A 21,063-nucleotide genomic window follows, 5' to 3' on the forward strand; every position below is an offset into this window, starting at 1 on the left:
GGCCACTCCGCGTCCGTGCATCGAACCAACCATCCCTGTCAGCCTTTAAACCGTTCCATGGTGCGCGATTAATTGCACACATGGAAATTCAATCAAGGGTGGGAAGGGACGGACAAGGCAGTTAATAGGGCGTCCTGTGCAACACGCGAGCAAGCGTGTGTCCCCGTGCACCAACGAGTCGAGTATATACTCGGGTTCGAAGCCACGGGAAACATAAGGGATCCCGATAGGCTTCGTACCGAGAGCCTCGGGGCTTTGATTGGTCAGCCGGCGCGTGTACACGCGAGCACACGCTAGTACACGGCTGCTCGAATCGCTAATTCCCAGCTTCTAACTCGCCCATCCCGTCACCAGTCTCTATCTGGCCGCGTTCGATCCTCTCCTTATCGCATTAAGTTCATTACCCGTGTCTCCCAACGATACGTTCGTTTGCGTCTCTGTTGTTGATTAAAATCAACTTCAGCTTTGATTAACCCCCTGGAAGTATCACACACAAGTTTCATTGTATTCCTGGAACATCATAATTGAAAATCGTTGGTACTCTTTTTAAAAATTTTCATGGTTTCTGCTTTGGACGCGTTTTTGTCTGAAGAAAAGAAGGGTTGAATGGGTTAAATTCAATTTTAGGTTCGATTCAACCCTCTAGAATGATACTATAATTCGTCCAGCGAGACGAATCAGGATGGAGTATAGTATCCTTTAGAAAAATATTATAATAAATTAGATATCGATGGTTTTAGAGAAACGAACAGTATCTGACCATCATCAGCCAGGGTTGAAAGAGCCACCGTCTCGTTCCGATGTCGGCGGCCGCGCAACAGCCGAAAAGGAAGCGGTCCACGATTTATTTTACATTTTTTCATGTGTTTTATTGTCGCACGGTGTTCAGAGCGAAGTGTGCTGAAAGCGGTTAGACGGTTGAAACCGGAGAAGCCGACGAAACGCGCTTGCTCACTCGCCGCTGGCGAACAATTCGAATTTCAAAGGGCCAACTGTCGCTCCCTTGCCTGACTTTGCCTGCAAAGGAAATCCGCCTGGGAGCAACGAGTACCTTGCGATTTCGTAATCTTACTTACCCCATTTCCCGCTCCTTCCTTTCTCTCTTCCCGATCGTCCTCCGGATCCTCTTCGAATCGACTTTACCTAGAAATTTACTGACAGTCCTCGTGTTACTGAAATACTGACCGTTTCAAGGGTAGGTACTTTCGTTATTGATAATTTGCTTCGGTTGCATAGAAATTAGGAATCTTTTCTCTTCATTTTCTTTCGATTCTCTCGATTCTTAGCAGGCTGCATCTATTTTTCCATAGGGGTTAACTGCATCGCCGATGGCAACAAGGTGCTCGTAAAGCAAAGGCAATCGGCCGTAGGCGAGAGATTAAATCCCGGTGCAGCCGTGAGTTTTCGGTAATTTCGACCCCCGGGCTTGTTTGCACACCTGAGCCCTGCTCGGCTGCCGATATAATTCCGTCGGAGCATTATTAATTGCTCTTCCGCGCGGGGACCGTGCCGAAACTCGTCGAACCATCGTGTATTTTTTTCTTTTTAGGGGTGGAAATCAGGGGAGGAAATCGATACCATTTTTGCTAGCATGAATCTTAACCCTTACACACCGTTCACAAAATGGAGATCGAAGCTTGACGGTAGAGATCATTTTTTATTTAATTATCTTAATTAAATGATATTTTTTTGATTGCATTCTAATTAGTTCCTTTTCAAATTGCTTGTCGCGAATGCGAAACGATCGATGGCACAGTAGCGTTGGGAAACGGGTAAAATGCGTAACTGGTTAACACGCGAACCGCGACTCTATGACAAAAGTTTTAATTAATCGCCCTCGCGGGTATGCGGCAATTAATTTCATACAATTATACCAGACAGTCGTTCGCGAGGCAATTTACGACATTGCACGAGAACGAGTATGTACATCAGCTAGTGATCAAATTTATTTAGAAAAAAGGGAGATCAAGAGAACTCTTTCCTCTAACTAATTAAGGAGCGCGAGAGTGTTAATTTTTCTCCGCAAAGCTGTAAATTGAAACAGATTTTAAGGGTTGCTAATATTTTTGTTCCACGACATGATCTTTCTTCAATTTACAAATTTTCTGTTCCATTTCTCTATCAATTTATAATTCTTCGAGCTCGCCTCTTATCGACGAGCAAATGGCTCGTCACGATTCCCCGGAAATTTACATTTCCTTTTTTTCGCAAATACATTGAACATTCTCGTTTGAGGTACGGCGCTCTTGATGCGTTGATAAATATTTTATTAAGGCTCATTTCTTCCACCACCCTCTTTCACGCTTCGATGGGTATCTTTCATTTCTGTATTTGCGGTTCTTCGAATGCTGGTGCCCTGTTTATTATAAATAAATTAATAGTTTTAACTCGTATCGCGGTTCTTCGTCGCTGTGTGGTTTGTTCAAGTTTTTTCTATTTCTTTCAAAGCGTACGCGCGATAAACGCTAGACTTTAATTTCATTCTCGCGCTAGCTTCGGGCGAGTCAATGTTTACTCTCGAAGATTTGTTAAACAAATTCGCGAAGATCAGCACGGTTCGACGTTTCCTGAATAAATCGTTTCTCTCGGTTTCTGCTTGCTTTCCAGGTTGGTCGACTTCGTACACTCAAAAAGATAAATTCTTCTTTTTTTTATATCGAATAAATTCGAATTACACGCTCGATGGTTTCGCTATCGCAATCGTATTCCATGAATGTATAAAATATTTCCTAACGGAGCTGAAGGAATGAATTTCTCGATCTTCTTTTTATTAATCATTTTTCTCTTCTTATATTTAAACAAGGACGTGTTTTACACAGTGCTTCTATAACAGTTAAATGTCCCAGGGAAGTTCAACAACGACAAGCACCTTAGACTTTATTTCAAACTTGCAAGGATGATGGATATAGAGTTTTGAAATAAGAATGTAGCGACTGGCGGAGCCGAGGCTCGAATGCTCCATCGGCAAGTGTTCTTCAGGGTTTCTAGGGGTTTTGAAACTCGCCAAGAACACGGGAAAGCTCTGTCTTGTGTATATCTTTACTGCATCAGGATCATGTACAGTAGGGATCAACAATAATAATCATACCGCGGGTGTTTCGTAAAAACGTCAACCCCTTTGGATCGAATCAAAATTGCAATTCTTCCTATATAGAAGTATTTTTTTTTAAATTAAGATATACAGGAAAGAAAAATATAATTTTTTATTTTAACAATGAGGTTTGGTGCTCTCGAAACTAAACGTCGACCTCCAAAGGCAAACCCCATGGCTCTTAACTACTCCCTTGTCGGTGTTCGTATCGGGTATAAGTCCAGCCCCATAGAAAGGGGCAAGCCCCATGATCCGTTCTCCGTTCTCGCGGGTGCCCATTTGTCGCTTTATTCCGAAAGTTTCATGGCACATATCGAGCGCGTGTCGCGTCGCAGCTGTACGCCACCATCACTGCCCCTCAGATTGGATCACTCGGTAGATTATTTGGCTTTATGGTGCGGGGAATATACTATGCCAATATGACGTGGAGGGCTTGTTCACAGCGAGGGTGGTGGTAGCCATGGAAACGCCGGCACCCGTGAGTGTCGGCTCCAACGCCACCCGAGCTACTTCCGTCTCTCTCCCTCTAACCCTTCTCTCTTCAACCACCCTGCCGCCCATCTAGGGCCACCTCTCTTCGCCCACGCCCGCGGCAGCCGCCAACCCTCTTTCCGGCGCCAGCCGACAGCCCCCTCTGGACCGTAGGGTGAAAACCACCCCCTAAACCTCGTCCTGTAACGGATCTCTATGTACTTCTGCCTCCCTCTCATACATACACTATCGCTCAAAAGTCATGGGACACCTTAACATTCGCGGTATCAGTTATTTACTTGACGGGGTGGTAATAATAATTTGCTGATTTTTTGTTAACTCTTAATTGGTACGACGAAGTGGAGATACTTAAACTCTCTATGCAGTTGTGCAACATTTCAGTTTATCTTGTATTTTGTATTTTATCGTCTTTAACAAGTATTACTGACTTACTTAATTAACTATAAAATTAAATAGTCGGTAGTGAATTTTGTATGCGAGTCCATGTACATCGCATATGACAATTTCTTCAATTTTAATTCTTTTCCCATTTTTATTCCAGATTAATTAAAAATCATTTTTTAGAATATAAATTTATTCCAGAAGTTAAATAACAGTCTAAAAGATATGAAATATTTGGAAAGTTCACTAATAAGTGTCCCATGACTTATGGACAGGGATGTACATGCACGTGTACATGTATTATACGTTATGTGCACCACCAGAGAGGGTACTCCCTCTTGCTTCCTCCATCGATTAGTGTAGGTGTAGTGGCGAGGGTGTCGAGGTGAACGTGTGGGTGTACAGGTGGATGTATAGGCAGCCAGGGTGCCTCCGCGATCAATATGGTGGACAGACGCACCGACACCCTCCACGGGAAGGCCAACTCGATTTATATGAAATTCCCTCCTACCTTGCTGACTCGTCTCACCCCATATTCCAACCTCTTTTTGGCAATTTCTTCCTTTCGTTGGCATCCTAACGCGTACACTATCGTTCATAAGTATTTGGACCACTCGCTTCCAAAACTTTCTTATTCTAATGAAAACTACCCTTAATGGAGTTTGCTACCCTACCCAATCAATTGGTAAACGAACATCTTTCTTTTTAAATAAAATATTATAATTTTAAATCATACATCTTCAAAGGAAACCATCGTCCCCAAAATTCATCCCCCAATTTCTTAGTTCTCTTTATTTTATAAGACTTTTTTTTCAAAATATGAAAGAACAAATTTCTGGTGACGTTTCGAGGAGGATAGATGATACGAGCGAGAAACAATTTTGCTGGCGAATAGAATACAGGCTTCGGCGAACCGCGAACAAAGTTACTTTGATCGCTATCATCGAAATCGAAGCGCTTTGTCCGCCGTTGCACGTGTCTACTCCAGGATATTGCTACTTGATGGCTGTACGCGATCGGCGAGATTATATTCCGCGGGGTGAGAACGAACGATGTACAAGTCAAAATACAGTCGCTCGCCACCACCCTGCTTTCGGGGGTGGAGGCGCGGTTTCAGCCTGTCCCACCCCTCGAGTTGTTATTTATTTTCGGGTATTTTCATCGACGCTCTTCTTTCCTCTGTAATAGAGAATACTCGCTTTAATAATGTAACTATTTCTTTTTTGTTTTTTAAAAGGATTTACTGTTTCCAGAACAGAAACAAAATTTCCGATTTTACAAATGTAATGAACAATCGTTCGCGTATGAAATACATGTAGATTAAATTTTAAATTGAATTCCTTTTTCTCCAGTCGGTTTGAACATAATTCCCAGGGAAATAATTTCGAGGGGAGTTGGCTTCGTTTAGAGGGTAAAATTCATCTCGAAAAAAAAGGGAACGCAGTGGATTGAATTACGAAAAAAAAGAAAAGAAAAGAAAGGGAGAAAGTAATACCGCGAAGGTGGTTCTTTGCAACGCACGGTGCACGAAACTCGCGGAGAAACGTGGGGATAATTGCGATTTAAACGATCAACGCTCGGTTAAATTAATCTTCTACGTCGCGAGCATACTCACCGTGTTTCCGGTTTTATTTAACGCGAAGGATTGACGTCGATTTTTGCGGAACGTTCGCGTACCGCGATGAAATACATAGTATAATGGACAGCTTACGAGTGATTTTTCAGCTGGCAGATTTAATGCACGAAAAGCGGAAATCGGGAAACAAAAAGGTAAGGAGATTCTCAGACGAATCTGGTAATTTTTGTTCGATAATTTTGTAGAGAAAGGGTAGAGAAAATCGGAATGAAAGAAGCTCGAATGAATAAATGAGATTTTATTAAAACATCGAGAATTTGTCGTAAAACAATGCAGCCTGGATTCGAATTGAAAAGAAGAATCGGAAACAATTGATAAAGATAAAAGAAAATTGATCGCATTATGCAAAATAAAATTGTTCCATTGAGGAAAGATTAGAAGCGAAAAATGAGAGAATGAAAATTTATTTAATCATCTAGTGTTAATTCGGAAAATTTCATCGAAGAACGAAAGCTTAATTTTACTTGCAAAGCACGGTTTTAAATTGCAATTTTCATACAACCATGCTGAATTTAATAATTTTTTTGTTGTTGTCCAGCTCATATTATGGTAACGAGCGTAATAAGATACAAAAATAAAACAATAGAGTTGTTTCGTGCGGTCGGAAGTTTTAAGAGTGTATTTATCCGGAGCAACGAAGGGAACGCGAGAATAATTAAAACGTAAATAAACGAACTGGGCGTTCGTTAAAAGCCTGAGGTTACTAATATTTCAATTCGTTTAACGAAGTGTAAAATGCAAATAATTTGATTTTCCGTCGGGATCGGGAGAAGGTTGAACCGTCGGTTAATTATTATTGACAACATTAGGTGAAGGGAAATGAAATTAATCCAGCGCGCGCAATATTTGTAATTGCTGGAAAACGAAAGTAACGCGCGGCGCGCGAATTTTCTGGATTGCGTTGCAGTTCGCAAATTTGCAAGTTCGACGAGTTCATTTGCTTTGGAAATTTCTCTGAAAATTTTAGTTGATAAATTCGTGGATTGGGTGTGGATTCATGAATTCACGAACGCAGAAGTCTCTAAGCTTCACACCTCCATTTTTTGTTTCTTGCTTTTGCAAAATTTTCAAAGCTGAAATTTCTAAATTTTACAAATTTTTCAAGTTTCCAAATTTAACAATTCGCGAATGTATTTCACAATTCTCTATCGCAAAATTTTGCGGAAATTCGAACGGCGAGAACTCAGCAACACCCGACAAATTGCAGGACGAGAGGATCCTTTATTTAGTTTCTGCTTAATTATTGCCGCTTGTCGCGGATCCAGCGGTCCGCTTCACGCATACGCGTTCGCGCACGGACCACGGGGTTGACAGGGGGGGTGGTTACACACAGACCCGTGCACCACACCTATCTGCGCAACGTGTCACCGGCAGTATAAGGGCAAAGCAAACCCCCGCGATAGGGGAACCAGTCCGCCAGTTCCTGTCAATATCAGCATCCTGGCTTTACGTATATTGCGAGACTCGATTTACGCGGTGTCGCTTTCCTTTGCCTATTAAAGTATTAAACATTTTCAGACCCTTTTAATCCCTTTAAATACCCCGCAACTTGTTAAATTCTCTCTTATATTTTATTTACCCTGAGGGAATTTTATAGCTTGCAGAAATTTGAAAAATTCTGCAATTCGCAAACGTTGAAATATTTAAAACTTCAAGTAATAATTTGATTCTAACATTATTAACAAATATACGTCAATTCCTGAAAGACAGTGACCGAAAATCCGAGGGAACAACCGCGTAGGAGAAACGCGAGTAAAATCCGTGAACAAAGGGAGTGAAACTCGAAGGGGGTGGGTTCAGGGGGTGATGAGGATAGGTAGCCGGGAAAGAAGGGATGAAACAATCGCGGGACAAGTTAGCAGGCCGATGGAAAAGTTAGTCCAGCAGACAGAGAAAGAGATCCGAGCCGGTGGCGCGAATCGTTTTCTCGCTGCTTTTCCCGCGGCTGCATCGTCAGGGGTTGCAAGGGTGGGTTTCGAAGGGGTTGCATGGCTGCTGGGGGTAGTACGGTGGCTGGCGAGGCTCATTTTGTCGGCGAACAGAGATGGTGCGCTGTCTCTTCCTCTCTCGTGTTTCATCCTTTTCTGTCTCTCGGTCGCCCTTTCACCCTCAACCCCCCGTATTTTTCCTCTGTTCACATTTTCACCTGTCTCTCTGCCCCGCCACTGTCTCCTCGCGCCACCGTCTGTTTTCCTCTTCGTCCGTCTTCCTTGGCTTTATCTGCTCGTCGTCGTCGTTCGCCAACCTCTTACCCCCGGTCACCCCCTGCGTTGTCCGTGAGCCGGAGAGAGGAGGGTGGTTGAAACGGGGCTGGAACGCGGAACGCCTGGCTGGCGACATTATTAGACGCCCCCGATGAGTCAGTGAAGCCAGGGGTGGATGACGACGCTACACGGGCGACGCTCAACCAACGACGAGAGGGTGGCCTGACAGGGGTGGGATGAACGAGGGTGGTAGAACGGGTAATGAGAAGAAAAGACGGCGCGTAGCGAGATATCGCGCGCCAGATACGCCCGGGAAAAAGGCAGCCTCGCGAAAAAAAGGCGCAATTTTCGCGTGCGTTGGCCAACCCTGACGGAGGGAACGGAAATTAACCCCTCGTCTAGCCTCGCGGCGAAGAAAAGCCGCGATGTTCCGGGGTGGAACGAGTTGATTCTTTTTTTCTCTCCATTTTTTTTTTAGATACTCTATTTTTCGTAGGTTTTGTTCTTTGTGTTTATTTTCAGTTTGACGGGGATGGTTCTGAGAGATATTAATTAATGTACTTTATTTAGTGTGGATTATTTTCACGGCTTGGGGATTGATTGAAATTCTTTTAATATTAGATACTTTTTGAGTTATATTTTTGTATTTTCTCGAAATACTTTTGCTTAAAATTTGCTAATTACTGCTTGTAACGTTAGTAATCATCGATCGAAATGATTTCACTCTGGTTGTAATCGATGCTTTCCTCCCTTTTGATACCATTTTAAGCAGGGTAAACACGATCACGGTTGATTTCCAATTAACTGTAACGTGGCTGTGCTTGGTTTGGTTTCATGAAATACTGTATGAGCGAAGCAGAGTCGATCCGGTGCTTTGCTGCTCTCGTTTCCTCGCTTAAAAGCTCGCGATTCTATCATTCGGCTTTCATTCGAGTCTTAACTCGATCATCGATGATTCTCTTTGATACTTTTTTATTTTGCTTTGAAATAAACAGCTGAAGAAACGCTGGCATAAGGGATGAAACTTGCTCTGTTAACTTGGCTAGTCTACGTTAACCCACTTTATTTTATTCCAGGTATATTTATTTCGATTTCACTTCCACCCTTACTCGATCCCATTCCATAAATACCAGTACTAAAATAATTAAAAAGTATGACAATCATTCCCATCAGCGATTGCGTTTCTATCATTATCCACCCTAAATATTTATTTCTAAAACCTCCGAAAAACAGCTTCCAATATTTCCACCCCTTTCTCGAAGCATAAAAATGTAAAAAGAAGAAACGAAGACAACGCGGAAAATAAATACTAGAAAGAGGGGTAAAAAAGAAAAAGAAATAGGGATGCAGATAAGGTAATGAGGAGAAAAAAATGTGGCAGAAGTACGGAAGAGGGTAGGAACGGAGGGAAAGAAGGGGTTCTTTTCATGCCGTCTCCTCTCGGCGAGGTTTTCCGCAGGAAGAGCACAACCCCCGGTTGCGTGTGACAGCCATTTTAATTCCGAGCCCCCAGGGGGTCTCTGATTTTCATTCCCCATGATGGAACATCAGCTATCCTCCTTCTTTCACCCTCTGCTCGTTCTATCTTGCTCCATCTATCCCCTATCGTTTCTTTCGTTTCTTTACCCCGTCTCTTTCTTCTATCCCCGTGTTCCAGCCACGTCTCTGTCTCTCCTTCCTGCATCTCCTCCCCCTTGTGTCTTTCTCCAGGCCTCTTGTCGGTGGAAAAGCTTTCAGAGGCAAGTCAGGGGATGAGAGAGACCGGATGAACGCCACGGTGTGTCGGCTATCTCGGCTGTCGCATCGCGAATCGAATAAAAGCTGCTCCGGCTGAGGGATGAACCGCGGCTCGTTTAATTTCGGCCAAGAACGACGCGACCACAGCCTCTGGACAGACTTTTTTTTCTCGCCCCTCCCCCCTCGAGTCACCCCTGGAACTGGGTCCCCGACTGATGTCTCTCGATACTATCTCCACTAGCGAACAGGGTGCGCTCTTAAACTTCGCTTCTTCTTTTTTTCATTTCGTTCTTCTTGGATATAAGAGCGATTCTTTGTACAGAAGTCTTTTGAAAAGTACGTATTCTACTATTTTACTTAGGTTACTTCGAATATTCTAAGAAACTTCAGCGTTATTTTTCTTTATTTCAACAAAATATCAATCTTTTCGCAAATTTCTTCCCTCTCGAAGACTACCCCCGGGGTAGTTGAATATAATTTGTGAAATTTTCAAAATTTCTATCGAGACACCCGTTAGTCGAGTCCGAAAACGTGTTCCCGTTGTAACCAAGTAGTCGAGGCAATCTTTGCGAAGGGTGCGTGCGTCCTGCTGGTTCTCCGCGCCCCCTCCTCTCTCGCCCCTGATTCGCTCCAAGCTGCGTTGGCCCCGAGGGGATTGAAATTAAAATGACAATGAGGGCAGATCCGAAGGGAGGCTAAAAATGCGTACCCTTGCCATCGTCCAATCAGCTACGGGTCCATGGACGCCATAGCGACCCTTCTTTCCTTTCCATCTTTTTTCCTTCGTCTCTCTTTCTCCCTCTTCTTTCGCCACACAACCGCGTACGAGGAAAAAGGAGGAAAGTAGGTGGTCGTGAAATGAAAACGTTTAAAGCGTCGCTGATCTTCACAGTAGTTTTCAACCCCTTTCGCGACATCATTCGACGGAAGCACGCGTTCGCGAGGGAAACAAAATAGATGGAAGTTGTGCCTTGCAACCCCTCGAGGTTGCAAACAGGGGTGATCGAAAGGGAATGCATAATTGAAGGGACGAAGGAGGCTGAGGATCGAGGATCCTCGCGATTAATATTCTAATTACGGGAATCGGAATGAACGTATCGCTGGGGGATGCTTCTTTTCATCCCCTTCTTCAGATTCTTGTGCATCCACGAAGCTGCGCGATCATGGTATTTCTTTTTTTTCCGATGATGGTTAGGTAAAGACAGTGGTCTTTAATGAAATAATTAATATTTGAGACTTATAGCTTGATAAAAATTTAATTTTATATTAAGATTCTACAGCGGTATTTTTGTATTTCAATTGTTTCTAAAAGAAAAGGAAAAAAAAATTGAATCGTCAGAGGAAAAGAGCGATTCATTTCGAGAAAATCGAAGGAATCCGTGAGCGAACGTTTTAATTTCCGTCCCATTTTCCGTCTTTCGACGATCTCCAGCCATCGAGTCGTTGATGGTACGCGATATTCACCCCCGTCGAGGCACCGTTCGCTCAACACCACCCTTCTCCGCCTCCTTCTTTCTTCCATTTCCTCCTACCGGTGGATGCACCATGCAAAGCCGTAATTAGTGGCTTCGCGTGTAATTATCGTGGAAAAAAGGGCTCTGAATGCCCATAGTATTCAGGCTGCGTCGAGGATGAGTCCTTCGCGATGGAATCGCACCAAGCACCCTTGAGACATGCGCTCGTTCTACTTTTTTTTCTGCATTCTCTTCTTCTTCTTTCTCATCCCTCTTCGTGACTCACTCGCGAAGCGTCGATGCTTCCTTTTATCTCTTTCGAAAACGATCGCACAATACGTAGACTTTTTCCAATAAAATAATTCGAATCATCGGGGGGTAGTTTTGAGTTACCGTCATCGGTGCCGTTCGGAATGGTATTGAAAATAATAAACAAATAAATGAAATGAAAAGAAATATCAATCGTTTCAGCATCGATGGTGAACAACGTTCGAAACGATCCTCGGAACGATGGCAACCCCCGTGAAACGAGGACGACCAAAAGCAATGGAACGAGCAAGGCTACGGCGGAGGGCTTGGAGGGAGGGTGGCCGCGGGGGTTTCGAGGGCTCTACGGTACGCTTTCGATTCATTGTACAATAATATGACGGAAATGTCAGTCAATTAATAAGCATACCGAAGCTGACTAATTTCCGCCTTTGTTCGTTCCACGGCCGTGGATGGATGAATAAGTGGCCATTATGCGGCTTTTATGATTGGTCAGATCCGTATCACGACAGCCGGTTCCGCTTTTATAAACCAGCGTCGGCACGTCGAAACGAAACTTCTCTTCTGCGGCGAACCTTTTTAACCGCGTGCACGTGCCGCCCGGAATATATCCTTCTCCTTCTTCGTTTTATTTTTCTCTTACTCCATCGTACTCCTCCGCTATTTCTCTCAACGCTTCGAAACTTCGCCCGCATCCTACCCTTTGTTCGTCCACTGCCGATCGATTCGTGAAATTCGATTTCCCTTGCGAATACGTGATTTTTCGAAAATACCATGGAGGCTTTAGGGAAAAATGTAAAAAAAAAATTTGTTGAAGCTGATTTTTAAAGTCGACGTCTAATGCAGCAGGAAATAATTAATTTCATACATTGTTACGTACTCCTGTTACGTTCGTTTATTAAAGTACAAACGATAACGAAATATACAACGCGGTGGATTTTCCGCTTTTTCACCCTCGTTTATTTCGGGGAGAAGCTGAGGAATAAGGACGGGGGCTAACAATTACGTTGCTTTTTCGTCTCCCTTGACCTTCGTGAAATTAAGCTTTCGCGGCGAAAAATAATTCACCGAGCAAACATTTTCTCTCTGCTGATTTTCCTGGTCGCCGGTGTGTTTGTTTTGTTAACGGTAATTAAATGTTTGTCTCCGACAGCGTTTGGTGGAAAATGAAACCGTGTTGCGTGGACGATTTGTCGAATTAACCGAATAAAACGATCCATTTCAGAGTATATAACTTCGTTTCTCGAAAACTGAAACTCGGTTTAAAGGGTAGCCTTAAAATACAGTTAACCATCCCCTAAAATTATCAAAGAAACAAGTGTCTCGAGTTGATATTCTTTACACCCTTAACCGATTAAGGGTTGTGAACTTAATTTCTTAAAAATTACTCTTAATTTTGTTACAAGGATATCTTCAAAATAAAGTTAACAACCCCCAGCGTTAAAAATCACGAAAAAGGGGAAGACTGGAAGAAAAAGGATGCAGCAAGAAATTAATCTCGACCGAACAAGTGTCTCGATTCGATCCTCTCACCCTATTGTCGCGTCTAGTCCACCCTTAAGCGGTAAAGGGTTACGAGATGGCGAACGGTTGCTCGATTCTCGGAGGGCTCAGACAATTATTCAGATTCGTTAATGACGATGACGTCGCGTTTCGCTGACGCGGCTTATCTTGCTTCTCTGCTTATCTCTCCCTAACCTGAACCCCCTTATCACCCTCCTCCACTTCCTCCTCTCTCTCTCTCTCTCTCTCTCTCTCTGTCGGTGTTTTTGCTAAGGGATGAAATATAAAAGAGGGCGTGGCGGGGTGCAGCTGTGCGCCACGTATCAGCCACCTATATCCTTGTCCGGCTCACCCCGGCTTATATTGCCGAGGGGATAATAGCACGGGGGTGCCGGAACGGTTTCATTACACGGCTTCCCGAGGGATAATATCCTCGGATATCTCGCTGGCCGTCCCCACGGGCTTGAAATTCCGTGCCACCGACCCTCCTCGCCTCATGGACTAGCCCTGTACGGCGACCCCTTCTTCCAGAAGACTCGCAACCCCTTCCGAAACGATGGAGGAAATTGCAGGGACGTTCCTGCGGCGTCAGGGGTTGGCTCGATCGTGGAAAATGGCCGATACAGAGCCGTGCTAATCGAACTCTATATTTGCTTCGATATCTTTCTCTTTGCCATCAGTTTTGTTAAAGAAATCGATTTACTGCATCCATCACTGTTTATTTTTTTAGTCTTTTGTAGGGCTTTTTAAATCAACCCTCGAATAGTGCAGTCAACACTGAAATGTGTTATAAAACAGTTTTAATCAAATAGCAGGAAGTCCGAATTGAAAATATGAAAAATCGTGCCTCTAATTGCACGATGCGTTTAATTGTTTTGTAAAATTTTATTAAAGAACGTCGAGTTTTTAATTAAATCAACGTTCGCTAGCAACACGTGTTTTCTTGCTGACACGATTCAATATCGAGTGTAATTCCACGCAATTAATTCCAACAAATTTATCAAAACTGATTGACACTCGACTCCAATTACAAATTCATGGGAAAATTACTGAAGCCTCGAACGCGACGGTCGGTGGAACGTTTATCAATGATCCATATTAATCGAGTGAAGTTTGAATTGTAAAATGACTTCTTTATGATACGTTCCGATGCTTAATTGTTCCATCATTTAATAGTGAAATATTAATGAAGTTTCTACTAACGCGTGATACTCGAATTTTATTCAACAACGAACCATCTGCTTCCAAAACGAATAATAGAATATCCTTTATTTAATTCAATATCGAAGTTAAAATTTGTACGCAAATTTTTCCGAAGTATAAAAAAATTCTACATAGAACCACCAGAATGTAGTTTTTTTTTATACTATGACCATGTTAGAGTAATTAAAAGTTGAAATTTCACATGAAATGGATAGCAAAATTCTTAATTCTCATAACGCACGCTATTTCCAAATAGAATAAATAAATGAAAAAATAATTCATTTTGCCAAGGAACAACGAAACGGAAATTAATCTGTGCGATTTGAAAACGTACAAAGCTTACAAAGAAAGGGGTGGAACTGGGAGGGTGAAATCGCATCGATAGAAACTCTTCTTCTTCTGTGCTAGCCGACGAAGAAGAAGTCTCACGAGGTCGGCTAGCATACTTTGTGCAAAGCTTTTCCCCGACCGGTCGGCATCCTTTGATGATCCCATGCGCTAAGTACAATACGCGAGCGATCGTGCTGGCGCGCATTGCGATTAGTGTTTAATGCGCACATTGTATAAAAGGGAAGGGCCCCCGTTTCCCGTATCAGATGCGTGCTGACCCAGCCGGGACCAGTTATTAGCCCCCTGAGAGGCCCATAATCCTGTCGGCTCCGCTGACGAGAAAAATATTAGGTTGCTGCCTAACTTTTGTCCCCTTAATAAAGACACCGCAACAATGAATATTTTAAATATTGAATTTCTCGATCTCGAACATTGCTCATTGGAAGAAAATAAAATAGCAAATGTAGAGAATTTTTTTTTATAACTTTCTCTCTAACGTGTTTCATTTTTATCTGTTTCAGCTCAAATCGAGAAGGAAAACGGCACAAAAATGGGCGGGGGTAAGTCGTAATCATCGTTCGTTAATTTTAATTTTAATTATAAATCATAATGGTAGGCGAAAATATTCGTTTCAATGTAAGAACGCAATTGATGGTTAACAATACAGTTTATCGAGAAGAATATGGTTGGCGAACGTTAATTATATCCGCTCACGAGACAGGACGAAAATATTCGCTCGAGAACGCTTCGTTTCGAGCGGATACGAAGCATCGTTCGGAACTTCCAGCCTTTTGCCTCCATTGTGCTGGACCGATAGTAGAACAGCGAATATTACGTAACACATTACGAGTCGTTCAGGCATGAAAACCCTGGATGGTTATTATATTTAATAAAGACGGTCGATTTTGTTGTAACATCTGCTTTTCCATGCAGAAACGCGTGTCCGTTTTGAAAGAAAAACTCGCATCGATTCTTTCGAAAGGAAGGATCGATTTAACTTATTCTGGAAAATTTTCCCTTATTCTCTCGAAAATAGTTTTCACATGAATATTCGTGAATATTCGATCGAGAAACTTTAACGCGAATAATAATTTCAATGGAAAATATACTCGTCGTTCTCTAGTTTATTGTTTTAGGTTCGTCATTTCATTCGGATCGATGATAATGACGCTGTTGAAAATTCCCCAGAACCGGGCTGGGTCGAATGATTTTATTGTTAAATTAGAATGTTAAGCGAGGGTTGATGATAATAGCCCCGGGAACTTGTAATGAATACGCTACGCGATTATTAATTCCGCTGATAATATGTAACGCATATTAATGTTTCGAATTCAATTGTAGTGTCATTTTAATGACAGCAGATGATAATCATTAATTATCACGCGAATTGCAAATCGAACATCCTAAGGGGGTTTAGGGGATGCGAATGGTTTTGTGTATTGTTTCATACCACGGAACTTTAAACTTGTTAAAAACAATTCATCATTCGATCCAATCTCTGTACACGATATATTTAAAATAATTGTTTCTGATTGCTGTTCAATTACGGATCTCGAAACACCGAAAATTTGATATGATTTTATGGCAAAATGAAATACAAAATGGTACTTATGACGTATCAATCAGAAACTTAAAAATCAGCCATTTGTTGTTAAGAATATTTATAAACTCTTTACGTAATCATTTTCGTCAAATCTTAAGCTTTAATTGACATGGCACAAGTGCTTTTCTGCGATATTTTTATGTCATGAAATCGTCTCAGACCTAAAAATGTCAACTGCAGAGTGCATTCGATCTTTACCGTCAGAAAATAATCATTCAAACGCCCTAAACTTTTCGTAATATCTATCCAAGTTGTTGCGTGGTAGGAAAAAAGAAAATTCACACTCTGAGCGTGTGAAGCGTGCACCAGCGAGCGCATCGAACGCACGCAAGCGGAGCGTCAAGTCCGTGTGGCTCCGCACGGGGTGCGTGGAAATGCAGTGGGGTGAGTAATGTCGGGAAATGCAGCTAACGAAGTTTACGAAGACACTTAACGGAATTACGCCCTCGCCAGCAATGGCCTCCGCGAGTGCTTCCCCTCTTTCTCTTACTCGCTCTCTTCGCCCCTTTCTCTCTTCGTCGTGGCAGGGGATCGTCGCGTTAATTACCGCGAGCGGAGGCAAGAAGCCGGGGAAAATCGCGGCGAGAGAGCGCATCATCGTGCTGAATATACAGGGTGAGCCATGAAAATGGAACGAAATGTGTCTTTAACATGTCGTAGGATGAATTTAAGTAGCATGAAGCTTATGCACTTTGGTGCATCGGTGCATCAGAAGAATGCAACTGCACTTTTCTCATTAGTGGAACTCTGTACTTTTGGATACAATGTGTCATTGCAAAAATAATTTCAGATACCAATTGTTTTACTTTTGAATTATTAGTGTAAAAATTAATTTAATATATCAGTAAATGTCATTGGATAATTATGGTGCAACAATCCTCTTCGTTCTTCATTCTTATATTCGTGTTGCTTAACACACGAATCGTGAATATTTTCATATTTTTTTTATTTTTCTAGTAAAATATGTTTTTGGGTGTCTTGATAACTAATAACAGGACAAAAGTATACCTCATTTTCTTAGCATCCCCATAAAAAGAAATCAAACAGTGTTCAGTCTGAATTAAACTTTTTTTTTATTGTTAACCATATTAAAAATACAGTTCGTTCCGATTGCGCGAGTCACCCTGTATAGACCAGGTTGGCTGACGAAAGGTCGCGGAAGGAAAGCAGTTGGAATGAGGGGCGAGGGTGGTACGGGGTGCAGCAAGGGAGGTTGGCTCGGTTTTGCGTCGAAGAAGGGTGTTATTGACATGGTGGGTGTCGCGTCGTCGGCCATCTTGGCCTGCCTGCACCCTCTCCTCCGCTCTCTCGAGTCTCTCTCTCCATTTCCACCCTCCCCGACACCGCCATCCCCTTCGCACCCAATCCTCTTACTCGCTCCCGTAGCTCGACCGACGCTCTGTCCCCTTCGCGTCCAGGACATCCTTGTGTCCCCCTTGTGTCGAGTGACATTCGGGCTATACGGCCAGCCTAACCTCCCTGACAGACGCCCTGGGCCACCCTTTTCGACCAACCCCGGCGACGAGCTCCGTGGGTCCCGGGGGTTGCTTGTCGCCATGACGACCGAAACCCTCCTCGCCCAACCCCCGTCGACCAAACACCGGTTCCTGTCCCTCGGTACACACTTCCCTCTTCGTTTCTCGGCATGTCTCTTTGCTCCTCGAACTGCCTCGACCATCCCTCCCTTACTCATCCACGATTTTTCCGTCTCCACGACGATTCTTTGGATTCTTGCAACGCGTTTTGTTCCTTGCACTCCGCTTCCTCTTTACCTCGATCCCATCCATTCCGTTCTCTTCCGTATACTTTTAGTTTTTCTTCTCTTTCCTCTGCTTTTCCTACGACATCGACGTCGAACTTTCTTCCCCTAATTTTCGCGTTTTCCTCCCGGGGAAGAAAAAGAAGAGTAATATCGGCTGAAAGTATTTCGACGGTACCGCGTTCCTTTGCCCGTTATCAGCCACCTGGAATTCTCCAGCTTTTTAATTTGACGCTTTTCCCTGCTTTCTTTTATGCTTTTCTTTTTTCTATTTATTTACCCGTTTCTCGACCTATTTCTTCACTTTCCGGATAACGGAGTGGTAGACGATATCCGTTCGGATAGGATACTTTTTTCCTGCTGTATTTGCTTTATCCTCGAGTATTCTCGATTAGAAATGTTCCTATATTTTTCTTTCCCAGCTTGGAAATTCTTCTTCACGTTTCTTCGATGCATTTTTAACTCGATTCTTCTTACGCTGACATTTTCTTCCTAAGAATAACACATCCAACACCCCTTTACACAACAGTTCTTCCAGTCCTCGTTCTGGCCCTTTTATTTCTCCCTCTGGTAGTCAGAAATAGTGCTCTCGAGTAGAAACTGCTGCAACCCCTTCCACTTTCTCGACAACAGCTTCTTCCACGTATCACTCTCCACCCATCCACCCTTCCTTCTTCTTCTTTTTTTTTTTCATTCTCTCGACCCTCTTCGCGCGTTCCTCTTCCTTTCTCCACCCACCCACCCCTGTGTAGTCAGAGCAACCAACACAGCGACGAGGTCACTGGGTGGATGTGCGAGTCCAAGCTCGTGCTAATAACGTTTCACATAGGGGATGCTACCCTGGATGCGACGAGTGTTCTCCTCTCTCCGACTCTTTACCATCTTTCTTTGGACCTTGAGAGTGCCTCGATCGCAAGCAACCCCCTTTGTTTGGCCACCTCTTTCGCCCCCGGTCTTCTTCGTTCGCGGACTGTTACGTCGCCGGGGGATGGTATTCGCTTTTGTCCAGGAATGTAACGATTTTGCGTTGCTTTTGTGGCCGGAAGGAAAAGCACCCCTCGGGGCTGCCCTCGGCGCGGACGTTCGTGAAGGGTTCGTTCGTAAAATTGAATTCAACGGTCGAGTGTAGATTATCGAAGCTACGATAAAAGAAAAATAATAATAGATAGACGATTTCTAGGAGAACACGTAGCATATAGAAATGCATTGTTTCCTCAAACAATTTCTCAGCAAACATCAGGCCTTATCGACTCTCTCGAGCTGTCCAATCCTCTTCTTTCCTCGTTGTTGACATTCTTATTGTTTCTCTTTCTCTTGGATCACGGGTCGTCTTCAATTTTCGAAATACGATCCGAGCCCCCCTCGCGTCCCTTCACTTTGTTCTGACCAACGACAAATGAAAATCGATCGGTCGCAGCCATTGTACCCGGGCTGAGGATTAGAAATTCTGCGATCATGCTCGTCGCGATCGTCAACAAAGGGATTACGCGAATTTAAATGATTGTTTCGCTGCACTTTACTGTGCATCGTCCATATGTCGAGCACCGGCCCCGGCATTGTGTCGCAGCGATTCGTTCGCGCAGCGGGTGGATCGCGAAAACCTGGCAATTTCAATGCGAAATTTCTGCGATGCTGCGTTCGAACGGGGACAGCTGCTAATTAATTCGCGAGATTTCTTTCTCTCTTTTTTTTTTTTAATGATTCGTCTGGCGCAGACACGCGTCAGGAATATCAAAGCCGGAACGTTTTCGAGTTGATTATGTTTCGGTACGAATGAAATGAAAATGAAATGAATTAATGAATCCGTGCTATCACCGAAATGAATCGTTATGGAAAATGGAAAATTTCACAAATTATTTTCTTCTTTAATTTAGTGATATTTCGGAGGGTTCTGTGTACGAGGAAAAGAAAACAATCGTTCCTGAAAATTATTTGGGCGGAGACCAATAATTGGGATCTCGGTTCGCAGTGTCTTCCGGTGTTCTTAACGCGACTCGTCGATGAGCCAGAGGGAGAAAGAGGAAATCGAGGCGAACAGACGAGAATGGATCTCCTCCTACTTCTCCTCGGTGCTCATCGAAAGGACTTAGAGTATTTGTTGTCGACGACAGTCGAGAAACGGGGGAAAGAAAGTCGAGGACCAATTAATTCGTGGCTGCGGCTTGATTTAGCAAATCGTCGCTAATTGGTTTGATTGCGGTGCTTCGCGAAACTTTGTGGTCGCCGGAGACAAAAGCCGTATCAATACCCCAGGCCCTCCCCTGTTAATAATCTCTAATTCTCGGAGAAACTTTCAGCCTTCTAACGCTAGGACAAAAGGAAGACCGAAGTGACGTTACTTTGATGCTGCTCGTACAACTTCGCGCTAATTGTAATTATCATCGCGTGTGCGATATAACGTGTCATTTCTCGTCGATTGTAAATTAGAATTTCTATTAATTAACCATCGTTTTGAAACACCCCGTTTCGTATTTGATCCTACTCTCTTCGAATAATCGCGAAACTAAGACGACCTTTATTAATTAGCCAGCAATTAAGATCGTATTTTTCTCTGATTGAAAAGAATCCAAGAATCATTCGCTTTATACTCGCGAATCAACTGTTTATTTATTCGCGATTTGTAGTGGTGGGGGTGAAAGGGTGAAACGGGTGATACGGAAAGAGTGATCGACGTGAAACGATTCATTCATGCTCTCCAGGATGAATGGAAACGAAATACGCCGCCAGACACGATAACGTATTGTTCTGCTCGATTTCCTGTTTTTCCTTCTTCCAGCAGAATTGTTTGCTGATAAGAAAGCAGCCACAGTGGCCGATTCATTCGAAGATTCTTGATAAACGTGTCTTGACCTCGATTTCACGTTGTTAATATTCTTCAAATTTATTTCCATTCTCGATTTTCTTGTTTGGTTTAATTGATCGATTGAAACTTATGAAAAATTGATGAAATTTTTGATGAATAATTTGATGCATACACAAATTGAAAATTAATTAATCAACGAGCGACATAGTTAAAAGGAAAATGAAATTGTGTATATTCTTCGTTTGTGGTTTCCATTGTTATCCGTTCATCCCTGAGGAACCAAGAACCCGCAAGTGTCCGTAGGACCTAGTCGGTAATTCGATGGCGACGTTAAAGGGGGCGTCTCTCGAGGGTGCGATAACTTTCGGCGTCGACTGTATCGTTGGATGATACCCCCTTGGGGTTTTCTCCCCTCGGGTGTTGGGGTGTGTTTCGTTGCCTGGCAACGACACCCTCAAAGTCCCCGTTCTGATTGGCCCCGTCCCGCTTTTCCTGTCTTAGCCTCTCTCTTCTCACCCCCTTTCGACAATCAACCAGCCGCGACCGTGCCTCCTCTATCGACGATCAACACCACCCTCCAGGTTCAACCTCGCCATCATC

At 43.3% G+C, this 21,063-nt stretch overlaps 1 protein-coding gene across 1 annotated transcript in view; it reads left to right on the top strand.

Annotated features, from left to right (window-relative positions):
- LOC114878090 (Fanconi anemia group J protein homolog) overlaps positions 1–21,063 on the top strand; it is a 45,721-nt gene that overhangs the window by 19,682 nt on the left and 4,976 nt on the right. The window contains exon 4 of the mRNA XM_029191495.2: positions 14,820–14,858. Within this exon, the coding sequence (XP_029047328.1) occupies positions 14,820–14,858 (39 nt within the window). The remainder of the gene's footprint in view (positions 1–14,819; positions 14,859–21,063) is intronic.

This window comes from Osmia bicornis, chromosome 8 (genome assembly GCF_907164935.1).
Source record: "Osmia bicornis bicornis chromosome 8, iOsmBic2.1, whole genome shotgun sequence".
Lineage (NCBI taxonomy): Eukaryota > Metazoa > Arthropoda > Insecta > Hymenoptera > Megachilidae > Osmia > Osmia bicornis.